Below are 11,816 nucleotides of genomic sequence, written 5' to 3'. Positions count from 1 at the left end.
TTTTGAGGGAGAGTGCAATTGGTATGCTGACTAGGAATGTCCACCAGAGCTGTTGCCAGATAATTTAATGTTAATTTCTCTACCATAAGCCACCTCCAATGTAATTTTAGAGAATTTGGCAGTACGTCCAACCAGCCTCACAACCGCAGACCATGTGTATGGCGTCATGTGGGCGAGCGGTTTGCTGATGTCAACGTTGTGAACAGAGTGCCCCATATTGGCAGTGGGGTTATGTTATAGGCAGGCATAAGCCACGGACAATGAACACAATTGCATTTTATCGATGGCAATTTGAGTGCACAGAGATACCGTGATGAGATCCTGAGGCCCATTGTCGAGCCATTCATCCGCCGCCATTACCTCATGTTTCAGCATGATAATGCATGGCCCCATGTCAAAAGGATCTGTACACAATTCCTTGCAACTGACATGTCCCAGTTCTTCCATGGCCTGCATACTCACAGGACATGTCACCAATTGACATGTTTGGGATGCTCTGGATCGATGTGTACGACAGCGTGTTCCAGTTCCCGCCAATATCCAGCAACTTCGCACAGCCATTGAAAAGGAGTGTGACAACATTCCACAGGCCTCAATCAATAGCCTGATCAACTCTATGCGAAGGCGATGTGTCGCTCTGCATGAGGCAAATTGTGGGCACACAAGATACTGACTGGTTTTCTGATCCACGCCCCTACCTTTTTATTTTTTAAGGTATCTGTGACCAACAGATGCATATCTCTATTCCCAATCATGTGAAATCCATAGATTAGGGCCTAATGAATTTATTTCAATTGATGATTTCCTTATATGAACTGTAACTCAGTAAAATCTTTAAAATTGTTGCATGTTGAGTTTACATTTTTGTTCAGTATAGATTTGCTCAGCTCCTGCATCCTCTCTCGCCTCCTTTTGAAAAAGGTCAAAGGTAATCGAGGAGAGGAGGCGTGGCGAGGAGAGTGAACGTGGACGAAAATGCGCTTGTATGAAATGAGAAGCTCCTTCTCCACTTGCGCGTCATCAGGCAAATTACGTTTACAGGGGTGGATCCCCCCCAAAAATGTGTAAAGTGATAAAACCTCAAAGTTAGCTGTGCAATACATTTTATGTATAAAAGGATAAGTAGTATATTGTTTTTAAATGTGTGCATGCTTTTCTCCTCTGACAAAACAACAGCTGATTCAAATGGGGTGTGGCAGATATCAAAACTCTTCTGCGGTAGGATACACTTCCTTGCCAAAAGGAGGCTATCCAGGAGGGGAGGGTCTTCCGTTTGCCTACTAACGAATTGACACACTCCTCGACCAATCAACCACTGATCGGTTTCTGGGTCACGGAGGAGAGGACGGAAGAGAGCGAGGGTGGAGGACAGACTTTTCCCAAATGAGAAAAGGCCAAGGGGCTTTAAGACCAGGCATTATACATGGATGGACTACAGAAAGGAAATGCTTCCAGTTCAGGTAATGAGTTTATTCATCAGCAGTAGTTAAGAAAACACTTTCATTGATAACTATAGTTCGATTCAACAACCAATTTTTTAAGACGTGCATGTTCAGTGCAGTAGATGCATGATCGTAAAACAACTTTTGTTCAAATACATCTTTATCACCGTCGCTATATCCACACATCTTAAGATGAATGCACTAACTGTAAGTCACTATGGATATGAGCATCTGCAAGATGACTAAAATGTAAAATGTTGTACATACAGATCTCATATTGACTCAAATTGATCTCACATGTTTCATTTGTACAGTTCTTGTGTTACATTTGTGTTTTGCCAAAAAACATGATTATTTGTCTCTCTGAAATTAAACCATCAAGTGATAGATTTCAAACAAATACAGGTCTGTCATTGAACAACCCCATGCCATGATAGTGAAAAAACACACTAATCTCTTTCAGAAGTTCTTTAAACAATAAAAGCTACTTTACCAACATTTCTGAAAATGGATATAGAACGTTTTGGAATGAAACTCTTCATTTGTCTAAAAACTGAAGAGGTTCATAATCTTGTGACTCATCCCCCAAATACTTCTTCAGAAACGGCACAACTTTAAAGAGGTTGATGTGGAAATCTCTGGATTCATCGTCAGACTCCTGTTGGACATCACTGCTACCACCAGGGCACAGGTCTTTGGTTCCCCAGCTGATCACTCCAACCTATGAAGAATGGAAGAGGTGTCAGTACGCTACTAATTAACTGTAGATCACGAAGACCCCAGAGGTTTGCAAATACATTTTACTGAAATAAATATGGAATAATCATTGTAGAAAAAAGGAAAGAGCAAGAAGTATGAGGTACATAGAAAGTTGCCACTTAGCTAGGATCTTTGTTGCTCTGCTGTATGTAGTGTAGATATGCCCGAATGTCTCTAACCTGAATGGTGCGGTAATCATCATAGTCCTTAAACACAGCTCCACCGGAGTCACCTGCGCACACATACACACACACACACGCACGTACACACACACACGTACACACACAAATGAAGAGGTAAGACAAAGTAATAGAGAACTGTTTTCATTTTTAACAAGTTACAATAATTATATTACAATAATACTAATTCAAAACATAAGGTTCTCATTACATATAAACAAACAGTGAGTGCATCATCTAATGTTCAATTAACTGTTAACATACCTTTGCAGGCAATATTATCTCTAGTAGGTTGACGCCCACCCGTGCACAGGAAGTTGTCAGTCACAACATCCTTTAGATTAAGTGGTGTTATGCCATCTACCTGAGTAGCAGCCAATCTGATACAACTGTCCCTCAGCTGAAGAGAAAAATAAATGAGAGGCGCACATACGGGCATCATCCATTGGTGTGTGTGGTCAGACATCATGCAAGCACTCACCTGAACCTCAAGCTTAAGTTTGGCATCGCTGCGCTGATCCATTTGATCCTTCTTATCAAATGAAATGAAACTGACTTCTTCAATTGGATTTTTTAACAATAGCTGTTCTGCAAGGAGAACAATATATGAGGCAAGGCAACATACAGTACCTAGATTAACCTTGCTATATTCAGGCTGTGTATCTTGATGAATAGGCTGTGTGTGCGGTAACTGCACCTTGTTGCTTGCAGGTGGTAGCCTCTCCTACCAGTCTTAAAGCGCCACTTGTTTCCTTGGTGCAAGGGATGCAAATTGGTCTGAGGAACACAGTAAAGCAAGAATGCGTAAAGAAAACAACGTTCTTCACACGTTACTCCAAAGACCTGGATTATTTACATTAAGATCTAAAATGTCTGTGTCATTGTATTCAATCTGGTTACCTTCACATGGTTACCTTCGCATGGTTACCTTCGCATCATAATGTCATAAGTCTAACCTTATGTTGATAGAGATATCTACGTCCTTCTCCAGTTGGATGAGAGCTACGTCGTAATCATAGAACTCCTTAATCCCGTCTTTCTCTTTACCTCTGATATTATAATCAGGATGTAATATTATACGTGATGCTCCATTTACAACTGTTAAGGGGCAAGACCAGAGTGTAAGTGACCAAACCTATTGCTTACAATATCACCAGTTGCCTTGTTCAAGTAAATGTGGCATCCTGACAGATTTTCTCGTAATGATGATAATCACTTGAAAAAAAAAAGATTAGAAAAAAACAAAATAGGTGTAAGTGCAAATGTTTTTGAAAGGGGGGGCTGGTTATACCTTGAAGTTTTCCAATCGTAACACGGATTTTATCTGGTTTGTCTGCGAACTTGAAGCAGTGAGCAGCAGTCAAGATGAAGCGGCGAGAGACCAGAGACCCCATGCATTTACTAATTATTCCATCCTCATGCTATGGTATCAGGAGAGAGAGGTTGAACATAAATACTGTAAATAACAACAGGCAGGGATTTGCATCAATATCTAATTTAAATGTCAACAAGATTTCAAATTTTTTTGTGCACTGGGATGAGACAACAGAGTATGGGAGGTGTGTTTCAGCCATTTATCACTCCCATAGCACAAACAACCTGAAACATTGCATTGCAGAAACACACTGAGTGATGATTGAATTCAGGCCTTAAATGACAGGCGAGGTCTGCTGTATAGCGTTAGCTATCAAATACAATTCTAACTTAAATATTGTAATTTAAACGAAATCCAATCAATTATAAGTTAGTATAACTGCAATGTGTTGGCAATGACAGTGCACATAAATCAAATCTGAACATGAAGAAAAGCCACTGGGTCACTGATGAAATAATCAAGCGTGAACATGAGGCATGAGTAATTACTGTGTTTTCAATCCGTGCCATCCAGGGGTATCTTTGACGTATGCTGTTTGCGGTACCGTCATCATAGTTTCTATGGAGTCCGCATAAACCCACAACCTTGCTTTCATCTATGTGGAGGAGAGAACTCAACACACTGATACAACAAAGAAACTAAAATAGAGAATAATATCCATGCAGAGACACATAGAAATCTACACATTCTTTTATGTTTAAGCAATAAGGCCCGAGGGGGTGTGGTATATGGCCAATATACCACGGCTAAGGGCTGTTCTTACGCACGACGCAGTGGTATATTGGCCATATATCACAAACCCCCGAGGTGCCTTATTGCTATTATAAACTGGTTACCAACATCATTAGAGCAGTATAAATAAATGTTTTGTCATACCCTTGGTGTATGGTCTGATATACCACAGCTGTCAGCCAATCAGCATTCAGGGCTCGAACCACCCAGTTTATATTGTTGTTTAAATTAGGACTCTTACCAATTATATCATCAAAGGTTTTTTCCAATTCTTTAGCATCCTTTACTTTAAAGTAATGCTTCTCGCCGTCCCTTTTTGTCACTAGTGGCATGATATCTTCATCAAAAATTTCACTTCCGACACCAAAAACATAGATATCTACAAAGAAACAAGAGGAAGTGCCAAAAATCATTAGGCATGAGAAGAAATCAAGAACGTTAACATACTTGAGACGATAACTTGAATTTGGAATATTGTACAGTGCTGAGTGCCACAAATCATTGTTCAGAAATGATCATTATTCCTGAGAAAACTGCTTGTTGTAGGCCTTGCTCGGTCTTTCTAGTTAGAAAGCCACCATGTACAGCAGGGATGGGCAACTTTGATGGGGGTACCCCCCCCCCCCCCCCCCCCCCCAACTTTGCGAGCAAAACATTTTAGTGGCCCCCCTTGACAGCGGATAATATTTTTTAAGCTATAGAGTTAATTTCGTGCAATTCGATACATTTTGCCATCGGGTGTAGAGACATTTTGGAGTAAATTAATCCAAGGGGCTACAAAAGAGTGAGAATAGCTGAGAGTAGAATGTCAAGTTCTTGTTAAATGTCAAGACAACACAAAACTTTTGACCTCACCAAGATATTTATCCCGTTCTTCCTTTTTATTCATGTGCACTGCTTCCCTAATTTTGGCAACTGTGTTTTCAGGGCTACCCCCCATGTTGTAAGCACCTGCAAGTAAAGAGATTCAAGGGATTATTACTGAGCTGACCAAAGGTGAACAAAAGCTTTTAAAAAATAAGCTGCAAACTGCAATACATTCAAATACTTTCCAATACAAATATACATGAATAATACAGTACCATCTGTGAAAAAGATGAGGACATGGTAGACCTCCTTGAATAACGTTTCATTTCGTTGTTTTTGGATAGCCATGCGTTCCAGGATGGTTCTAAAGGCAAGGTTGAGATTGGTCCCAACATTATCTCTAGCTGTGAAAAAGTGCACATGCACACTGTTTGTCACATTACATTTGACCCAGCCATTGGATAAGTGTATTGTTTGATGATGTAAGTACATGTATGGTACATTTGTTGCTCACCATCATATTTAAAGTTGTCCAAGTTAGCCAAGACTTCCTCAAGTGGTTTTCTATTTTCTCCAGAAAAATCTATTATGTTGACAACCTCTAATACATCAGAAGCGAAGAAAAGGATTTCATAATTTGGGCTGACTGAAAAGGAGCTAACCTGTTAAAGGAGAAGATGCAAAACAGGATAACGTTTAATGATGGGTCAAAGAATATGAGAGGAATACTGTGGTGAACCAATAACTGATTCCATATTGTCAGTCATTTCTATGAGCTACATAGCATACTTTGTGAGTGCCTGTGACATACCTTTGTGATAAGTTTCTTGACTGCATTTCTTGCTTTGTCAAACTCTTTCTCCTCAATGCTGTCAGAGATGTCCATAGCAATGTATATGTTAAGCTTTCCAGCTTTATCTATTGTGATCTTCTTTCCTTCCTGATCTGTGTCATCTGAAAGGCACCAGTAGGATATCTTACTTTGACAATCACAGGTGGAAAATAACGTGTGCTTGAGGATATGTGAAAGGTTTGGCAAATACAGTGCATTCGGAAAGTATTCAGACGCCTTCCCCTTTTCCACATTACAGCCTTATTTTAAAATAGATAAAATAAAATAATCAATCTACACACAATACCCCATAATAACAAAGCAAAAACAGGTTTTTAGAAATGTTTGCAAATGTATAAAAAATAAAAAACAGATACCTTATACAGTGGGGGAAAAAAGTATTTAGTCAGCCACCAATTGTGCAAGTTCTCCCACTTAAAAAGATGAGAGAGGCCTGTAATTTTCATCATAGGTACACGTCAACTATGACAGACAAAATGAGGAAAAAAATTCCAGAAAATCACATTGTAGGATGTTTAATGAATTTATTTGCAAATTATGGTGGAAAATAAGTATTTGGTCAATAACAAAAGTTTCTCAATACTTTGTTGGCAATGACACAGGTCAAACGTTTTCTGTAAGTCTTCACAAGGTTTTCACACACTGTTGCTGGTATTTTGGCCCATTCCTCCATGCAGATCTCCTCTAGAGCAGTGATGTTTTGGGGCTGTCGCTGGGCAACACGGACTTTCAACTCCCTCCAAAGATTTTCTATGGGGTTGAGATCTGGAGACTGGCTAGGCCACTCCAGGACCTTGAAATGCTTCTTACGAAGCCACTCCTTCGTTGCCCGGGCGGTGTGTTTGGGATCATTGTCATGCTGAAAGACCCAGCCACGTTTCATCTTCAATGCCCTTGCTGATGGAAGGAGGTTTTCACTCAAAATCTCATTATACATGGCCCCATTCATTCTTTCCTTCAATCAGTCATCCTGGTCCCTTTGCAGAAAAACAGCCCAAAAGCATGATGTTTCCACCCCCATGCTTCACAGTAGGTATGGTGTTCTTTGGATGCAACTCAGCATTCTTTGTCCTCCAAACACGACGAGTTGAGTTTTTACCAAAAAGTTATATTTTGGTTTCATCTGACCATATGACATTCTCCCAATCCTCTTCTGGATCATCCAAATGCACTCTAGCAAACTTCAGACGGGCCTGGACATGTACTGGCTTAAGCAGGGGGACACGTCTGGCACTGCAGGATTTGAGTCCCTGGCGGCGTAGTGTGTTACTGATGGTAGGCTTTGTTACTTTGGTCCCAGCTCTCTGCAGGTCATTCACTAGGTCCCCCCGTGTGGTTCTGGGATTTTTGCTCACCGTTCTTGTGATCATTTTGACCCCACGGGGTGAGATCTTGCGTGGAGCCCCAGATCGAGGGAGATTATCAGTGGTCTTGTATGTCTTCCATTTCCTAATAATTGCTCCCACAGTTGATTTCTTCAAACCAAGCTGCTTACCTATTGCAGATTCAGTCTTCCTAGCCTGGTGCAGGTCTACAATTGTGTTTCTGGTGTCCTTTGACAGCTCTTTGGTCTTGGCCATAGTGGAGTTTGGAGTGTGACTGTTTGAGGTTGTGGACAGGTGTCTTTTATACTGATAACAAGTTCAAACCGGTGCCATTAATACAGGTAACGAGTGGAGGACAGAGGAGCCTCTTAAAGAAGTTGTTACAGGTCTGTGAGAGCCAGAAATCTTGCTTGTTTGTAGGTGACCAAATACTTATTTTCCACCATAATTTGCAAATAAATTCATAAAAAATCCTACAATGTGATTTTCTGGATTTTTCTTTCTCATTTTGTCTGTCACAGTTGACGTGTACCTATGATGAAAATTACAGGCCTCTCTCATATTTTTAAGTGGGAGAACTTGCACAATTGGTGGCTGACTAAATACTTTTTTCCCCCACTGTAAGTACTCAGACCCTTTGCTATGAGACTTAAAATTGAACTCCGGTGCATCCTGTTTCCATTGATCATCCTTGAGATGTTTCTACAACTTGATAGGAGTCCACCTGTGGTAAATTCTATTGGTTGGACATGATTTGGAAAGGCACACACCTGTCTATATAAGGTCCCACAGTTGACAGTGCATGTCAGAGCAAAAACTAAGCCATTAGGTCGAAGGAATTGTCCGTTGAGCTTCGAGACAGGATTGTGTTGAAGCACAGATCTGGGGAAGGGTACCAAAAAATGTCTGCAGCATTGAAGGTTCCCAAGATCACAGTGGCCTCCATCATTCTTAAATGGAAGAAGTTTGGTACCACCAAGACTCTACCTAGAGCTGGCCGCCCGGCCAAACTGAGCAATCGGGGGAGAAGATAATTGATCAGGGAGGTGACCAAGAACCCAATAGTCACTCTGACAGAGCTCCAGAGTTCCTCTGTGGAGATGGGAGAACCTTCCAGAAGGACAACCATCTCTGCAGCACTCCACCAAATCAGGCCTTTATGGTAGAGTGGCCAGACGGAAGCCACTCCTCAGTAAAAGGCACATGACAGCCCGCTTGGAGTTTGCAAAAAGGCACCTAAAGGACTATCAGACCATAAGAAACAAGATTCTCTGGTCTGATGAAACCAAGATTGAACTCTTTGGCCTGAATGCCAAGAGTCACGTCTGGAGGAAACCTGGCACCATCCCTACGGTGAAGCATGGTGGTGGCAGCATCATGCCGTGGGGATGTTTTTCAGCAGCAGGAACTGAGAGACTAGTCAGGATCGAGTGAAAGATTAACAGAGCAAAGTACAGAGAGATCCTTGATGAAAACCTGCTCAGGACCTCCGACAGGGGCGAAGGTTCACCTTCCAACAGGACAACGACCCTAAGCACACAGCCAAGACAATGCAGAAGTGGCTGTGCAGCAACGCTCCCCATTCAACCTGACAGAGCTTGAGAGGATCTTCAGAGAAGAATGGGAGAAACTCCCCAAATACAGGTGTGCCAAGCTTGTAGCGTCATACCCAAGAAGACTCAAGGCTGAAATCGCTGCCAAAGGTGCTTCAACAAAATACTGAGTAAACGGTTTGAATACTTATGTAAATGTGATATTTCCATTTCTTATTTGTAATACATTTGCAAAAATGTCTAAAAACCTGTTTTTGCTTTGTCATTATGGGGTAGTGTGTAGATTGATGAGAGGAAAACCAAATGGAATCCATTTTAGAATAAGGCAGAATATTTCCGAATGCACTGTATGATGATAATGTTATGGTGGTGATGACAACAGAATAGACTTCAACAGATAAACAATTGATGACATATTGGTTGTTATGCAGACCTACCAATGGGCGCTGCCAGCTGAAGGCTCTCTCTGATAGCACTGCCGAAGGCCTCCGTGATCTCCAGTGCAGTGTCATACGTGTGTTTGTCTGCAACAAGAACAAAAGATACCAGACAACCACAGGGTAAATCTCTCTTTTTCACAGTTTATGACATTGGACTGTACATGACAATCTTTTGGCATCTTTGAGCAATGAACTAGTCGTGACTGTGTTGTGTTTCTTGGAAAACTGTTATTGTTTTGGGTGTCTTTCTGGGGCCTTACAGTAACAACTAGGCTCAGTCCCAGTCCATTGGCCACTCTCTTGACATACGCGCGTCTTTGACCCCAACAAATTTAAGCCATCGTCACAGCGGTATGTCAATTCGTCATCTATGCCAAAACTGGAACCAGACCTCCTAGCACCAGCTGGAATCCCAGGGTCAGCACAGCGATCTTCACCTCCTGCTGTAAGAGAATGGTGGGAGAAAGTCCGAGAGAAATGGAGAGGGAGGGTGTGAGAGGCAGGGAGGGTATAGCATGCTACATAGGGAGGTTTTGTAGAGGCTGTGGCACTGAACGTCATTTATAATGTGTCATTACGACCAAAGAGGGTCCTGAGGAGGAAGACAGAGGCAGATTATAGTTTGCTACTCACAGTCACGGCTGCATATGGGTGTGCCCCCACTCCACTTCCCATGGGATTGGCACACACGGGAGGCTGAGCCGCGTAGTGAGTATCCCGAATAACACTCATACGTGGTCTTATTGTTGACAAAATATTGACTTTGTACAGGCAAGACAGAACCACTTTCTAAACCCAAGGGGTTGGGGCATTCGACCACTAAAGAAGAAGAAAACAAGATGGATGGAGAAAGCCCTATTTCAGTAGCATTTCTCTTATGTCAAATACTGTCTTCATCAAAGATATCAGGAATCATCACTTACTTCTGCACTGTTGAATAGGTCTTCTTCGTGGAGCTGGCTTCCAAGTTCCGCTTTTCAGGCACGAGCGAGTTAAAGCAGGAAATGGATAGTACCCGTCTGGACAGTGGTATATCAGAATGCTGCCATACTCGAGCTGCTTAGTGAGAGTGTAATGACCTCCTTCCATTCCCATTCCCTCCTCACTACAGGTGACTTCACACAGAACACCTACACCTGTGGGGTCAGTGTGGGAAAAGGTCCATCTATTTTACACACGTTTGTGCCTGTATGAACGGCCTGGGCCATGTTGGGAATCTGTCTAGATTACCAGAACACATCCGAGTTTTACCAAACCAGAATTCTTAATAGTGTACAGAACCCTAATGGATGGAGTCAAAGCTGAACGTGTGTATAGGTACACAAGTGAATTTTAAGACCCTAATAATAATTTAGGTTGATCATTATGATATTCAACAATATTATATGATCACCCCAAACGTAAAGTCTCACTTTGATGAACACCCAGTCAAAAAGTATTGACGGTGAATTCTATGAAATACAACACGTGTAGTTAAATATATCCAATAATGTATTTTTTTTTTTTTATGTTGAATACATGAATTTTATTTTCCACCCAGTGTTATATTATCCAGAATACAGGAGCATATGGGAAAATGTTTCAAAAAAGGTAAGAAAAGCCAACAACAGCAGTTTGAATGTAAGAGCCATGTCAAGGCACTTACCCATATAGAGAGGACATAACAGCAGCACTGCAGATAAACGCCAGAGAACAGAAAACTCCATGGTGGCTCACAGGTCCAAAAGTAAAACAATCTGCAAAAGGGTGCATCTTTATATGGAGAAGGTAGGAAGGACTAGCGGGAAGGTATAACTAAAAGTCACTGGTTAACCTAAAGTCAAATAAAAGAAGATGAATGACCTACTAAATGAGAAACAAAACACACACTCACAAAATGTCCAACAATTTGCCATATTCATTTTTATACGCTTTTTAAATCCGAGCCTGTGACTAACTGACAATCATCTATCTATTTATTATATGAACATTATTTGTACTTTGATAAACCAAATCGTAGCTAGGACAGCTTATTTCACAACAGGTTAGACCAAAAAGGTCAAAGATCCTAGTGTGTATTCAAGTAAGTAAACCTAGCCTCAGCTCTGTATATGTCTGTGGGTAATTCCAGTCCAACTCGAGGTGTCGTAGAAAAAAAGTATCACCCCACAGCGTTAAAAATATTTTCACATGACCCTCCCCTTGTACTGTAAAATAATTGACACACCCTCCCCCCTCATAAAAGTAACTCAAAAATAATGATTACCACCATAAATAACAATAACAACCTTGTGTTTCTAAACGTGGATATCGACTTTTCCACTACCATATGGTTTTGTGGCACTGGCTGCAGACAATGATCAGCTAGGGGG

At 41.3% G+C, this 11,816-nt stretch overlaps 1 protein-coding gene across 1 annotated transcript; it reads right to left on the bottom strand.

The window, feature by feature from the left end:
• Positions 1-1,455: 1,455 nt before the first annotated feature.
• LOC311100228 (complement factor B-like) lies at positions 1,456-11,201 on the bottom strand. The gene is made up of 18 exons (XM_084141048.1): positions 11,111-11,201; positions 10,389-10,601; positions 10,099-10,284; positions 9,726-9,908; positions 9,463-9,549; positions 6,106-6,248; positions 5,809-5,956; positions 5,570-5,698; positions 5,343-5,438; positions 4,729-4,866; positions 4,244-4,350; positions 3,672-3,801; positions 3,337-3,478; positions 3,078-3,157; positions 2,862-2,968; positions 2,645-2,780; positions 2,381-2,433; positions 1,456-2,163 (listed from the first exon to the last, which is right to left on the bottom strand). Exons 1-18 carry the CDS (start codon positions 11,169-11,171, stop codon positions 1,981-1,983), a joined length of 2,322 nt encoding a protein of 773 aa, XP_083997174.1. The 5' UTR covers positions 11,172-11,201; the 3' UTR covers positions 1,456-1,980.
• Between the last annotated feature and the right edge of the window lie 615 nt (positions 11,202-11,816).

Source organism: Coregonus lavaretus (assembly GCF_964263955.1).
Source record: "Coregonus lavaretus genome assembly, chromosome: 24".
Lineage (NCBI taxonomy): Eukaryota > Metazoa > Chordata > Actinopteri > Salmoniformes > Salmonidae > Coregonus > Coregonus lavaretus.
The sequence above is the reverse complement of the archived record's forward strand: the minus strand, read 5'-3'. Positions and strand labels throughout refer to the sequence as shown.

What these genes read in the sequence shown, in the direction of transcription:
- LOC311100228 (XM_084141048.1), bottom strand. Translation starts at nt 11,171, where the DNA reads ATGGAGTTTTCTGTTCTCTGGCGTTTATCTGCAGTGCTGCTGTTATGT. An exon ending in ACCCATATGCAGCCGTGACT is followed by an intron (nt 9,909 to 10,098) that starts GTGAGTAGCAAA and finishes ATTCTCTTACAG; the next exon opens with CAGGAGGTGAAGATCGCTGT. An exon ending in ATGATTACCGCACCATTCAG is followed by an intron (nt 2,164 to 2,380) that starts GTTAGAGACATT and finishes CATTCTTCATAG; the next exon opens with GTTGGAGTGATCAGCTGGGG.